The sequence below is a fragment of the Anser cygnoides genome, chromosome 2 (genome assembly GCF_040182565.1).
Source record: "Anser cygnoides isolate HZ-2024a breed goose chromosome 2, Taihu_goose_T2T_genome, whole genome shotgun sequence".
NCBI lineage: Eukaryota > Metazoa > Chordata > Aves > Anseriformes > Anatidae > Anser > Anser cygnoides.
The window spans coordinates 162,712,088-162,726,561 of NC_089874.1; the positions used below are offsets into that span (position 1 = coordinate 162,712,088).

The window sequence follows — 14,474 nt, forward strand, 5'->3', positions numbered from 1 at the left end:
GAAGCCCTGACCAGCCTGCTGGGGATGCCAACAACGGGGGCCCCCTCCTCACAACAGAGCCACCGACCACACCTCAGGAGTGCCAAACCATGACCTCACTGACAACAATGCACTTCTCCCATGTCATGCATGCATCTTCTGCCAGCCCTTTAACGAACCTTCAGGAACTATCCCTTTAATACTCTCACTTGAAATGTTCCGCCACTTCCAACATCCTCAACAGGAGGAAATGAAGATGGAGCATCGTGGGGACAACACACCCCACCTCATTACTTGATGGGTTTTGGCATATAAGAGCAGCTCACGCCAAATGCTGTCATGCGCAAAGGCTCTCTCGCCCCGCGGGCACTCAAGGACCAGCATAAAAGCGGCCCTGCACCTCGCACCCTCACACACTCCTCCCGACGCCTTCTCCTCTGCGCCCCACAAGGTGAGCCTGAGCCCCGCTCCCCTCCTTCACCTGCCCCACTGGACCCATCTCTCCAGACTCTTTCTGCCCCCAGCCTCAACAGCCCTTCCGCTTCACCACCGCCATACTCCCCAAAGTCCCACCCTAGGCCTCCCCACTCCCTTGGCCTCCCCCAGCACCGCTCCTCACGCCCCCAACACCCTCTGACTTCCCAGCACCCTCTCTTCCAGGGACCCTCCGCACCACAGACATGTCCTGCTACGACATCTGCCGCCCCTGCGGACCCACCCCGCTGGCTAACAGCTGCAACGAGCCCTGTGTCAGGCAGTGCGAGGACTCCCACGTCGCCATCCAGCCTCCCACCGTGGTGGTCACCCTGCCAGGACCCATCCTCAGCTCCTTCCCCCAGAACACCGCCGTTGGATCCTCCGCATCAGCTGCCATGGGCAGCAACCTCAGCTCCCAGGGAGTGCCCATCTCCTCCGGTGGCTTTGGAGGCTTTGGTCTTGGAGGCCTGGGCTGCTTCTCTGGCGGAAGGGCCTGCTACCCCTGCTAAGGACCCACACCAACACCCCTGACAGAAGCCTCCAACTCCATGCAAGCCAGCTCTTCGACTGAGGACGCACCTCTGCGCTCTTCATAGCGCACAGGCTCCCCAGCCTCGGCTCTTCTTCTCAGGGCACTCCGCACTCTAGCAGGGAACGGGGCCAGTCCATGCTGCCTGGAAACATGGCTGATGGACAGCCTACTCCTCTCTCACTTCCTTGTTCTCCTTCCACCGTCTTCCATGTCCAGTACTCTCCACTGCAATGGCTTACTCCCAGCCACAAACCCACCCGGCACCTCCCATGTGCTGATTCTATTGCAGTGCACGAAGACCTTGGGGCTCTGCGAAAACCTGCTGTACCATGGGACACAGGCTGATGGTTGCACTACTTGCACCACAGAACAGGTCCCTTCTACTCTGCATAACTTTGTACTCTTTTTTTCCACAATAAAGTTCTCATGCATGTCAGCCTGTGATGTCTCCTCTTCCTTTCTGCTCCCAACACTCCTTCAACTTCACTCAACATTAAGCAGGGCTCAGCAGGCCAGCAGGGCCCAAGCCTGTTGCTGTTCAGGAAGCAGCTAGACAGCACTCTTACATGTATCCTGGTTTTTAAACAAGAGGAGTCACAGATTTGATGGACAGACCACTTAGCAGACAACTAATTGGCTGGATGAGCACATTCAAGGAGTAGCGGCCAACACTTCGATGCCCAGGTAGATAAAATGGAGGAGTGCTTTCTCTCAGGGGTCTGTCCTGGGACCTGTGTTATCTCACCTCCTTGCCCCTGACATACACAGTGGGATGGAGCGGGCCCTCAGCAAGTTTGCACATGGCACCAAGCTCTGTGGGGGGGCCGACACCTTAGAGGAAAGGGATGCCATCTGGAAGGACCTTGACAGGCTTGACAGGTGGGCCCAAGCAAACCTCAAGGAGTTCAACAAGGCCGAATGCAAAGTCCTGCATTTGGGTCGAGACAATCCCCAACATCAATACAGCCTGAGCAACGAGTGGATTGAGAGCAGCCCCACAGAGAATGACTTGGGGGTATTGGTGGAGAAACATCTCAATGTGAGCCAGCGATGTACACTCGCGGCCCAGAAAGCCAGCCATCTCCAGGGCTGCACCAATAGAAGTCAGCACGCACTGAACTACTCTCTTTCCCATTGGGATTTTCTGGACACCACCCCTGACAGATACCATCAAGACACTTCAATCAACGTCATAGAATGACGGTTGCGCCTCTGAGATGAGGCTGGATCTTGGGCTCACCAAATCCCCAACCATGGCTCTTTCTCAAAGAAACCCGTACTTCCTCAGCTTCTGAATGGCCATGTCATTGGAGCAATCATCAAAGCCTTTACTAAAGGCAAGGTAAGCAACAATTCCTGCTCTCCCCTTGTCCACCCAGCACGTCACTTCAACGTAGAAGACACTGAGAAGGCTCAAGTATGATCTGCTCTTTGTAGATCCATGCTGACTAGTCCCCATCTCTTTCTTACCGTTCATGGGCTTGTCAGTGCTTTGCAGGAGGATTTCTTTCAAAACATTCCCAGCGACGGATGACAGAGCGACCAGCCTGCAGTTTCCCAGACCTTCCTTCGCCATCTTGTTGAACATCAGAGTGGGATGAGTCTATTCCAGTCTTCAGGAACCCAGTCACCAAGAACTTTCAAAGAAAGCTGAATGTAGCCTTGTGAAGATTTCAGCCAGGACTCTCAGCATTTGTGGGTGCAACCTGATAGGTCCTGTGCACTTAAGCACATCCAGTGGCACAGCCTCCCCGTCTTCCTCAGCAACACGCACCACTCACCTGTTGGACAGCCTGCAAAACACTCACCTTGGCTAAGCAGTGGAAGGCCTTGACATTCGCCCACACTTTGGAGTTGCAGACCACATGCCTCCAGTTCCGTCTGAAATGTCCAAATCACCTTTCAGAAAATCAAACACTGGGCAGAGAAATAGGTTTCTCCCTTGACACAAATGCCAAATATCACCCCCAATAACACAATGGCTCCCAGCTGGCCCTTTCTGACAGTACCTCTTGTCCTCCGCCTTTCATGAATCTCAGGGCCGCTCACGGACCTCCCCACCCAGCCCAAAACGTCCCATCAAGCAGAGCGTCAAGGCTTGACTTTTCTGGTGGCTTCGGCTTTGGAGGAAAGGCGAGGAAGCCTACGGTGTCAGGAAACATGGCCAGTGTAGGACCTACTCATCTCTCATTCCTTCTTTTCGTAGCACCCTCTTCTATGCCCGATATGCTCCACTGCAATGATTTCCTCACAGCCACAGAGCCCAGTGTGGCTGGGCCACACCACATAAATGCCATGCAAAGACCTCACTCATGACACCACACCTCAGCCAGCCTTTGGCCACATCATCTACCTGCCCTGCCATGCACCTTTCACAGAAATGCTCCAGCCTCTAATACTCTCACTTTGAAGGTGCCACCAGGACCCAACACCATGTCCTCAACAGGAGGAAATGAAAAGGTCGAGTTGTGGGAAGGACACCACACCCCACCTCATTACTTGCCAGGCTTTGGCATGCAAGAGCAGCTCACGCCAAATGCTGTCATGCGCAAAGGCTCTCTCGCCCCGCGGGCACTCAAGGACCAGCATAAAAGTCGGCCCTGCGCCTCTCACACTCACACACTCCTCCCGACACCTTCTCCCCTGCGCCCAACAAGGTGAGCCTGAACCCCACCCCCTTCCTTCACCCGCCCCAACAGGCCTAGCTCTTCATACGCCCTCTGCCCCCAGCCTCGGCAGCCCTTCCGCCTCCCCACTGCCATGCTCCGCAAAACCCCAGGCCTCCCCACTCCCTTGGCTTCCCCCAGCACTGCTTCTCGTGCCCCCAACACCCTCCGACTTCCCAACACCCTCTCTTCCAGGGACCCTCCGCACCACAGACATGTCCTGCTACGACATCTGCCGCCCCTGCGGACCCACCCCGCTGGCTAACAGCTGCAACGAGCCCTGTGTCAGGCAGTGCGAGGACTCCCACGTCGCCATCCAGCCTTCCACCGTGGTGGTCACCCTGCCAGGACCCATCCTCAGCTCCTTCCCCCAGAACACCGCCGTTGGATCCTCCGCATCAGCTGCCGTGGGCAGCAACCTCAGCTCCCAGGGAGTGCCCATCTCCTCTGGAGGCTTTGGAGGATGGGGCCTTGGAGGCTGGGGCCTTGGAGGCCTGGGCTGCTTCTCTGGCAGAAGAGCCTGCTACCCCTGCTAAGGACCCACGCCAGCACCCCTGACAGCAGCTAACAATGCCCTGCAAGCCACTTCATGGACTGAGGATGCTCTCATCTCCGTGCTCTGGGAATAGCTCCCACACAAAATGCATAGCTGCTGATGGTCACTCTGCTTGCACCTCTGACCACGGCCCTTCTCTTTGTGCTCCTTCCTTTTCATGAGTCTTCCTCAATAAAGTTCTAATGCATGCCAGCCTGACACTCCTCCTTTCTTCACTCAACGCTCTTCAGCCAAAGGGACCTGGACAGGCTGCAGAAGCGGGCTCATGTGAACCACATGAGCTTCAACAAGTCCAAGTTCAAGGTGTTGCACCTGGGTCGGGGCAATCCCAGTCAGGAGGACAGACTGGGAGAAGAACTCATTGAGAGCAGCCCTGCAGAGATGGACTTGGGTTGTTCTGGTGGACCAAAGGCTCGACAGGACCCAGCAGTGCACGCCTGCAGCCCAGAAAGCCACCTGCACCCTGGGCTGCTTCAACAGAGGTGTGACCAGCAGGTCGAGGGACGTGATTGTCCCCCTCTGCTCTGTCCTCGTGAGGCACCACCTTGAGCACCTCCCCTATGAAAGAAGGCTCAGAGAGCTCGGGATGTTCAGCCTGGAGAAGTGCAGGCTCTGCGGAGACTTCCTTGAGACCTTTCAGTACTTGAAGGGGTCTTCTGAAAAAGACGGAGAACGTCTCTTTCCTTGGGTAGATAATGATAGGACAAGGGGGAATGGTCTTCAACTAAAAGAGGATAGATTTAGACTAGACATGAAAAGGAAATTCTTCACTGTGAGAGGATGAGGCACTGGAACAGGTTGCCAAGAGAAGTTGTGGTTACCCCAGGCGTGGAGGTGTTCAAGGCCAGCCTGGATGGGGCCTTGGCCAACGTGATCTGGTGGGTGGCATCCCTGCCTCCGGCAGGGGGCTGGAGTTAGATGATCCCTAAGGTCCCTTCCAAGGTGAGCCATTCTATGATTCTATGATGACTCCCACTTCACCCTGTATAAATACACGGTTCAAGATCAGGTTGAAAAGTGCCACAAGACCTCCCCTAGTGTTCTGTTTTTACGTGGCAAGGTTTTGGTAGTGGGGGCTGCAGGGGTGGCCTCTATGAGAACAATCCAGCAGTTGCCCCATGTTTGATAAGGGCCTCTTTCAGCCATCTACAAAGGGACCTGCCGCTGCCCAGTGCTGAGCCAATAAGCGATGTTTTTTGTGCCTCTGTGATCCTACACCTTCACAACAAACACTATCACAGAGTCATATATGTAGGACGTCAGTCACTTCTCCGTAGAAGATGCTATGTAGGCACACAGGGGATATGCTCTCTATAAATCCACGCTGACTACTCTCCATCACTTTTCCGTACTTGAGAACACATTCTGGGAGGATTTCCTTCAGAACCTTCCCAGACTCTGACCTCAGGCTGACCAGGCTGCAGTTTCCCAGACATTCCTCCTTCATCTTTTGAACATAAGAGTGGGATGAGTCTCTTCCACTTTTCAGGAACCTCTCCCAGTCGCCGTGACTTTTCAAAGGTAACTGAGAGAGCTATTTATTGAAAACGTATCAGCCACGACACTCAGCATTTGCAGGTGCAGCCTGTCAGGTCCCACGGACTCCTGCATAACCAGCTACACAGCCTCCCCATCATCCTCGTCAACAAGCTCCAGTGGGACAGCCTACAAAACACTCACCTCGGCAGATCAGGGGCTGCACTTGCCATTCCCCAATCCTCGCAATGCAACCATCACCACTGGGGCCCCATGTTCACAGCTACAAGCAGCATACACACCTCCAGCTCCCCTCTAAAACGTCCATATCGTCTGTCTCAATGTTGAACACCACGCACAGAAATAGGATTCCCCCTTGACCCCCACCACAAAGAACAGCCTAAGGGACTCCCACCAAACTGCAGGAGGCCAAAGCCCCGGCTGTCAACATGCTGGCCCCACAAAAGGGAGCGCTACGGAGTCGCCAACGCAACCCTTTGGGAAGCATGGCAGGACTCCCAACGCACTTAGTCCTGTCAGCCCTAAGACAGGCCCGCGACTACAACATCCTGCTATGCAAACTCCCCTCCTCTGCCTCTTTTGACTGCGGCCCCAAGGACAAGACAGGGAGCCCACTTGCTCCCAGATACACCCTCTACCTACAAGATGACCACCAAGCCACCAATGCAGCACACCAAACAGGAAAGACAAGGGCTAAAAGCAGGCTCGTGAGTTGGGATGAAGGCACGGAGGGAGTGAATGTGATGCAAGTGGTAGCGCATCACGCCCAGCATACCTGAGAAGCCCTGACCAGCCTGCTGGGGATGCCAACAACGGGGGCCCCCTCCTCACAACAGAGCCACCGACCACACCTCAGGAGTGCCAAACCATGACCTCACTGACAACAATGCACTTCTCCCATGTCATGCATGCATCTTCTGCCAGCCCTTTAACGAACCTTCAGGAACTATCCCTTTAATACTCTCACTTGAAATGTTCCGCCACTTCCAACATCCTCAACAGGAGGAAATGAAGATGGAGCATTGTGGGGACAACACACCCCACCTCATTACTTGATGGGTTTTGGCATATAAGAGCAGCTCACGCCAAATGCTGTCATGCGCAAAGGCTCTCTCGCCCCGCGGGCACTCGTGACCCAGCATAAAAGTCGGCCCTGCGCCTCGCACCCTCACACACTCCTCCCGACGCCTTCTCCTCTGCGCCCAACAAGGTGAGCCTAAGCCCCGCTCCCCCCCTTCACCCGCCACACTGGACCCATCTCTCCAGACTCTTTCTGCCCCCAGCCTCAACAGCCCTTCCGCTTCACCACCGCCATACTCCCCAAAGTCCCACCCTAGGCCTCCCCACTCCCTTGGCCTCCCCCAGCACCGCTCCTCACGCCCCCAACACCCTCTGACTTCCCAGCACCCTCTCTTCCAGGGACCTTCCGCACCACAGACATGTCCTGCTACGACATCTGCCGCCCCTGCGGACCCACCCCGCTGGCTAACAGCTGCAACGAGCCCTGTGTCAGGCAGTGCGAGGACTCCCACGTCGTCATCCAGCCTTCCACCGTGGTGGTCACCCTGCCAGGACCCATCCTCAGCTCCTTCCCCCAGAACACCGCCGTTGGATCCTCCGCATCAGCTGCCGTGGGCAGCAACCTCAGCTCCCAGGGAGTGCCCATCTCCTCCGGTGGCTTTGGAGGCTTTGGCCTTGGAGGCCTGGGCTGCTTCTCTGGCGGAAGGGCCTGCTACCCCTGCTAAGGACCCACACCAACACCCCTGACAGAAGCCTCCAACTCCATGCAAGCCAGCTCTTCGACTGAGGACGCACCTCTGCGCTCTTCATAGCGCACAGGCTCCCCAGCCTCGGCTCTTCTTCTCAGGGCACTCCGCACTCTAGCAGGGAACGGGGCCAGTCCATGCTGCCTGGAAACATGGCTGATGGACAGCCTACTCCTCTCTCACTTCCTTGTTCTCCTTCCACCGTCTTCCATGTCCAGTACTCTCCACTGCAATGGCTTACTCCCAGCTACAAACCCACCCGGCACCTCTCATGTGCTGATTCTATTGCAGTGCACGAAGACCTTGGGGCTCTGCGAAAACCTGCTGTACCATGGGACACAGGCTGATGGTTGCACTACTTGCACCACAGAACAGGTCCCTTCTACTCTGCAAGTGTTTGCACTCTTTTTTTCCACAATAAAGTTCTCGTGCATGTCAGCCTGTGATGTCTCCCCTTCCTTTCTGCTCCCAACACTCCTTCAACTTCACTCAACATTAAGCAGGGCTCAGCAGGCCGGCAGGGCCCAAGCCTGTTGCTGTTCAGGAAGCAGCTAGACAGCACTCTTACATGTATCCTGGTTTTTAAACAAGAGGAGTCACAGATTTGATGGACAGACCACTTAGCAGACAACTAATTGGCTGGATGAGCACATTCAAGGAGTAGCGGCCAACACTTCGATGCCCAGGTAGATAAAATGGAGGAGTGCTTTCTCTCAGGGGTCTGTCCTGGGACCTGTGTTATCTCACCTCCTTGCCCCTGACATACACAGTGGGATGGAGCGGGCCCTCAGCAAGTTTGCACATGGCACCAAGCTCTGTGGGGGGGCCGACACCTTAGAGGAAAGGGATGCCATCTGGAAGGACCTTGACAGGCTTGACAGGTGGGCCCAAGCAAACCTCAAGGAGTTCAACAAGGCCGAATGCAAAGTCCTGCATTTGGGTCGAGACAATCCCCAACATCAATACAGCCTGAGCAACGAGTGGATTGAGAGCAGCCCCACAGAGAATGACTTGGGGGTATTGGTGGAGAAACATCTCAATGTGAGCCAGCGATGTACACTCGCGGCCCAGAAAGCCAGCCATCTCCAGGGCTGCACCAATAGAAGTCAGCACGCACTGAACTACTCTCTTTCCCATTGGGATTTTCTGGACACCACCCCTGACAGACACCATCAAGACACTTCAATCAACGTCATAGAATGACGGTTGCGCCTCTGAGATGAGGCTGGATCTTGGGCTCACCAAATCCCCAACCATGGCTCTTTCTCAAAGAGACCCGTACTTCCTCAGCTTCTGAATGGCCATGTCATTGGAGCAATCATCAAAGCCTTTACTAAAGGCAAGGTAAGCAACAATTCCTGCTCTCCCCTTGTCCACCCAGCACGTCACTTCAACGTAGAAGACACTGAGAAGGCTCAAGTATGATCTGCTCTTTGTAGATCCATGCTGACTAGTCCCCATCTCTTTCTTACCGTTCATGGGCTTGTCAGTGCTTTGCAGGAGGATTTCTTTCAAAACACTCCCAGCGACGGATGACAGAGCGACCAGCCTGCAGTTTCCCAGACCTTCCTTCGCCATCTTGTTGAACATCAGAGTGGGATGAGTCTATTCCAGTCTTCAGGAACCCAGTCACCAAGAACTTTCAAAGAAAGCTGAATGTAGCCTTGTGAAGATTTCAGCCAGGACTCTCAGCATTTGTGGGTGCAACCTGATAGGTCCTGTGCACTTAAGCACATCCAGTGGCACAGCCTCCCCGTCTTCCTCAGCAACACGCACCACTCACCTGTTGGACAGCCTGCAAAACACTCACCTTGGCTAAGCAGTGGAAGGCCTTGACATTCGCCCACACTTTGGAGTTGCAGACCACATGCCTCCAGTTCCGTCTGAAATGTCCAAATCACCTTTCAGAAAATCAAACACTGGGCAGAGAAATAGGTTTCTCCCTTGACACAAATGCCAAATATCACCCCCAATAACACAATGGCTCCCAGCTGGCCCTTTCTGACTGTACCTCTTGTCCTCCGCCTTTCATGAATCTCAGGGCCGCTCACGGACCTCCCCACCCAGCCCAAAACGTCCCATCAAGCAGAGCGTCAAGGCTTGACTTTTCTGGTGGCTTCGGCTTTGGAGGAAAGGCGAGGAAGCCTACGGTGTCAGGAAACATGGCCAGTGTAGGACCTACTCATCTCTCATTCCTTCTTTTCGTAGCACCCTCTTCTATGCCCGATACGCTCCACTGCAATGATTTCCTCACAGCCACAGAGCCCAGTGTGGCTGGGCCACACCACATAAATGCCATGCAAAGACCTCACTCATGACACCACACCTCAGCCAGCCTTTGGCCACATCATCTACCTGCCCTGCCATGCACCTTTCACAGAAATGCTCCAGCCTCTAATACTCTCACTTTGAAGGTGCCACCAGGACCCAACACCATGTCCTCAACAGGAGGAAATGAAAAGGTCGAGTTGTGGGAAGGACACCACACCCCACCTCATTACTTGCCAGGCTTTGGCATGCAAGAGCAGCTCACGCCAAATGCTGTCATGCGCAAAGGCTCTCTCGCCCCGCGGGCACTCAAGGACCAGCATAAAAGCCGGCCCTGCACCTCTCACACTCACACACTCCTCCCGACGCCTTCTCCCCTGCGCCCAACAAGGTGAGCCTGAACCCCACCCCCTTCCTTCACCCGCCCCAACAGGCCTAGCTCTTCATACGCCCTCTGCCCCCAGCCTCAGCAGCCCTTCCGCCTCCCCACTGCCATGCTCCGCAAAACCCCAGGCCTCCCCACTCCCTTGGCTTCCCCCAGCACTGCTTCTCGTGCCCCCAACACCCTCCGACTTCCCAACACCCTCTCTTCCAGGGACCCTCCGCACCACAGACATGTCCTGCTACGACATCTGCCGCCCCTGCGGACCCACCCCGCTGGCTAACAGCTGCAACGAGCCCTGTGTCAGGCAGTGCGAGGACTCCCACGTCGCCATCCAGCCTTCCACCGTGGTGGTCACCCTGCCAGGACCCATCCTCAGCTCCTTCCCCCAGAACACCGCCGTTGGATCCTCCGCATCAGCTGCCGTGGGCAGCAACCTCAGCTCCCAGGGAGTGCCCATCTCCTCTGGAGGCTTTGGAGGATGGGGCCTTGGAGGCTGGGGCCTTGGAGGCCTGGGCTGCTTCTCTGGCAGAAGAGCCTGCTACCCCTGCTAAGGACCCACGCCAGCACCCCTGACAGCAGCTAACAATGCCCTGCAAGCCACTTCATGGACTGAGGATGCTCTCATCTCCGTGCTCTGGGAATAGCCCCCACACAAAATGCATAGCTGCTGATGGTCACTCTGCTTGCACCTCTGACCACGGCCCTTCTCTTTGTGCTCCTTCCTTTTCATGAGTCTTCCTCAATAAAGTTCTAATGCATGCCAGCCTGACACTCCTCCTTTCTTCACTCAACGCTCTTCAGCCAAAGGGACCTGGACAGGCTGCAGAAGCGGGCTCATGTGAACCACATGAGCTTCAACAAGTCCAAGTTCAAGGTGTTGCACCTGGGTCGGGGCAATCCCAGTCAGGAGGACAGACTGGGAGAAGAACTCATTGAGAGCAGCCCTGCAGAGATGGACTTGGGTTGTTCTGGTGGACCAAAGGCTCGACAGGACCCAGCAGTGCACGCCTGCAGCCCAGAAAGCCACCTGCACCCTGGGCTGCTTCAACAGAGGTGTGACCAGCAGGTCGAGGGACGTGATTGTCCCCCTCTGCTCTGTCCTCGTGAGGCACCACCTTGAGCACCTCCCCTATGAAAGAAGGCTCAGAGAGCTCGGGATGTTCAGCCTGGAGAAGTGCAGGCTCTGCGGAGACTTCCTTGAGACCTTTCAGTACTTGAAGGGGTCTTCTGAAAAAGACGGAGAACGTCTCTTTCCTTGGGTAGATAATGATAGGACAAGGGGGAATGGTCTTCAACTAAAAGAGGATAGATTTAGACTAGACATGAAAAGGAAATTCTTCACTGTGAGAGGATGAGGCACTGGAACAGGTTGCCAAGAGAAGTTGTGGTTACCCCAGGCGTGGAGGTGTTCAAGGCCAGCCTGGATGGGGCCTTGGCCAACGTGATCTGGTGGGTGGCATCCCTGCCTCCGGCAGGGGGCTGGAGTTAGATGATCCCTAAGGTCCCTTCCAAGGTGAGCCATTCTATGATTCTATGATGACTCCCACTTCACCCTGTATAAATACACGGTTCAAGATCAGGTTGAAAAGTGCCACAAGACCTCCCCTAGTGTTCTGTTTTTACGTGGCAAGGTTTTGGTAGTGGGGGCTGCAGGGGTGGCCTCTATGAGAACAATCCAGCAGTTGCCCCATGTTTGATAAGGGCCTCTTTCAGCCATCTACAAAGGGACCTGCCGCTGCCCAGTGCTGAGCCAATAAGCGATGTTTTTTGTGCCTCTGTGATCCTACACCTTCACAACAAACACTATCACAGAGTCATATATGTAGGACGTCAGTCACTTCTCCGTAGAAGATGCTATGTAGGCACACAGGGGATATGCTCTCTATAAATCCACGCTGACTACTCTCCATCACTTTTCCGTACTTGAGAACACATTCTGGGAGGATTTCCTTCAGAACCTTCCCAGACTCTGACCTCAGGCTGACCAGGCTGCAGTTTCCCAGACATTCCTCCTTCATCTTTTGAACATAAGAGTGGGATGAGTCTCTTCCACTTTTCAGGAACCTCTCCCAGTCGCCGTGACTTTTCAAAGGTAACTGAGAGAGCTATTTATTGAAAACGTATCAGCCACGACACTCAGCATTTGCAGGTGCAGCCTGTCAGGTCCCACGGACTCCTGCATAACCAGCTACACAGCCTCCCCATCATCCTCGTCAACAAGCTCCAGTGGGACAGCCTACAAAACACTCACCTCGGCAGATCAGGGGCTGCACTTGCCATTCCCCAATCCTCGCAATGCAACCATCACCACTGGGGCCCCATGTTCACAGCTACAAGCAGCATACACACCTCCAGCTCCCCTCTAAAACGTCCATATCGTCTGTCTCAACGTTGAACACCACGCACAGAAATAGGATTCCCCCTTGACCCCCACCACAAAGAACAGCCTAAGGGACTCCCACCAAACTGCAGGAGGCCAAAGCCCCGGCTGTCAACATGCTGGCCCCACAAAAGGGAGCGCTACGGAGTCGCCAACGCAACCCTTTGGGAAGCATGGCAGGACTCCCAACGCACTTAGTCCTGTCAGCCCTAAGACAGGCCCGCGACTACAACATCCTACTATGCAAACTCCCCTCCTCTGCCTCTTTTGACTGCGGCCCCAAGGACAAGACAGGGAGCCCACTTGCTCCCAGATACATCCTCTACCTACAAGATGACCACCAAGCCACCAATGCAGCACACCAAACAGGAAAGACAAGGGCTAAAAGCAGGCTCGTGAGTTGGGATGAAGGCACGGAGGGAGTGAATGTGATGCAAGTGGTAGCGCATCACGCCCAGCATACCTGAGAAGCCCTGACCAGCCTGCTGGGGATGCCAACAACGGGGGCCCCCTCCTCACAACAGAGCCACCGACCACACCTCAGGAGTGCCAAACCATGACCTCACTGACAACAATGCACTTCTCCCATGTCATGCATGCATCTTCTGCCAGCCCTTTAACGAACCTTCAGGAACTATCCCTTTAATACTCTCACTTGAAATGTTCCGCCACTTCCAACATCCTCAACAGGAGGAAATGAAGATGGAGCATTGTGGGGACAACACACCCCACCTCATTACTTGATGGGTTTTGGCATATAAGAGCAGCTCACGCCAAATGCTGTCATGCGCAAAGGCTCTCTCGCCCCGCGGGCACTCGTGACCCAGCATAAAAGCGGCCCTGCGCCTCGCACCCTCACACACTCCTCCCGACGCCTTCTCCTCTGCGCCCAACAAGGTGAGCCTAAGCCCCGCTCCCCCCCTTCACCCGCCACACTGGACCCATCTCTCCAGACTCTTTCTGCCCCCAGCCTCAACAGCCCTTCCGCTTCACCACCGCCATACTCCCCAAAGTCCCACCCTAGGCCTCCCCACTCCCTTGGCCTCCCCCAGCACCGCTCCTCACGCCCCCAACACCCTCTGACTTCCCAGCACCCTCTCTTCCAGGGACCTTCCGCACCACAGACATGTCCTGCTACGACATCTGCCGCCCCTGCGGACCCACCCCGCTGGCTAACAGCTGCAACGAGCCCTGTGTCAGGCAGTGCGAGGACTCCCACGTCGTCATCCAGCCTTCCACCGTGGTGGTCACCCTGCCAGGACCCATCCTCAGCTCCTTCCCCCAGAACACCGCCGTTGGATCCTCCGCATCAGCTGCCGTGGGCAGCAACCTCAGCTCCCAGGGAGTGCCCATCTCCTCCGGTGGCTTTGGAGGCTTTGGCCTTGGAGGCCTGGGCTGCTTCTCTGGCGGAAGGGCCTGCTACCCCTGCTAAGGACCCACACCAACACCCCTGACAGAAGCCTCCAACTCCATGCAAGCCAGCTCTTCGACTGAGGACGCACCTCCGCGCTCTTCATAGCGCACAGGCTCCCCAGCCTCGGCTCTTCTTCTCAGGGCACTCCGCACTCTAGCAGGGAACGGGGCCAGTCCATGCTGCCTGGAAACATGGCTGATGGACAGCCTACTCCTCTCTCACTTCCTTGTTCTCCTTCCACCGTCTTCCATGTCCAGTACTCTCCACTGCAATGGCTTACTCCCAGCTACAAACCCACCCGGCACCTCTCATGTGCTGATTCTATTGCAGTGCACGAAGACCTTGGGGCTCTGCGAAAACCTGCTGTACCATGGGACACAGGCTGATGGTTGCACTACTTGCACCACAGAACAGGTCCCTTCTACTCTGCAAGTGTTTGCACTCTTTTTTTCCACAATAAAGTTCTCGTGCATGTCAGCCTGTGATGTCTCCCCTTCCTTTCTGCTCCCAACACTCCTTCAACTTCACTCAACATTAAGCAGGGCTCAGCAGGC

The 14,474-nt window shown here is 55.5% G+C and overlaps 3 protein-coding genes across 4 annotated transcripts; all 3 read left to right on the plus strand.

The window, feature by feature from the left end:
- The first annotated feature begins 286 nt into the window (after positions 1-286).
- On the plus strand, positions 287-7,636 carry LOC136789961 (feather keratin 1-like). 2 transcript variants are annotated; one of them, XM_066991290.1, is made up of 2 exons: positions 287-430; positions 7,127-7,636. In XM_066991290.1, exons 1-2 carry the CDS (start codon positions 319-321, stop codon positions 7,450-7,452), a joined length of 438 nt encoding a protein of 145 aa, XP_066847391.1. In that variant the 5' UTR covers positions 287-318; the 3' UTR covers positions 7,453-7,636. The 2 variants fall into 2 exon arrangements, with proteins under 2 accessions (XP_066847391.1, XP_066847392.1); XM_066991291.1 differs by lacking the exon at positions 287-430 and adding an exon at positions 6,835-6,917.
- LOC136789960 (feather keratin 1-like) lies at positions 644-1,067 on the plus strand. The gene has a single exon (XM_066991289.1). The coding sequence runs from the start codon at positions 660-662 to the stop codon at positions 963-965; it is 306 nt and encodes a 101-aa protein (XP_066847390.1). The 5' UTR covers positions 644-659; the 3' UTR covers positions 966-1,067.
- Positions 7,637-13,259: 5,623 nt separating the features above from the next.
- LOC136789962 (feather keratin 1-like) lies at positions 13,260-14,191 on the plus strand. Its single transcript, XM_066991292.1, has 2 exons — positions 13,260-13,403; positions 13,613-14,191. The coding sequence occupies exons 1-2, from the start codon at positions 13,292-13,294 to the stop codon at positions 13,936-13,938; spliced, it is 438 nt and encodes a 145-aa protein (XP_066847393.1). The 5' UTR covers positions 13,260-13,291; the 3' UTR covers positions 13,939-14,191.
- The last annotated feature ends 283 nt before the right edge of the window (positions 14,192-14,474 follow it).

What these genes read in the sequence shown, in the direction of transcription:
- LOC136789960 (XM_066991289.1), top strand. Translation starts at nt 660, where the DNA reads ATGTCCTGCTACGACATCTGCCGCCCCTGCGGACCCACCCCGCTGGCT.
- LOC136789962 (XM_066991292.1), top strand. Translation starts at nt 13,292, where the DNA reads ATGCGCAAAGGCTCTCTCGCCCCGCGGGCACTCGTGACCCAGCATAAA. An exon ending in TCTCCTCTGCGCCCAACAAG is followed by an intron (nt 13,404 to 13,612) that starts GTGAGCCTAAGC and finishes CCTCTCTTCCAG; the next exon opens with GGACCTTCCGCACCACAGAC.
- LOC136789961 (XM_066991290.1), top strand. Translation starts at nt 319, where the DNA reads ATGCGCAAAGGCTCTCTCGCCCCGCGGGCACTCAAGGACCAGCATAAA. An exon ending in TCTCCTCTGCGCCCCACAAG is followed by an intron (nt 431 to 7,126) that starts GTGAGCCTGAGC and finishes CCTCTCTTCCAG; the next exon opens with GGACCTTCCGCACCACAGAC.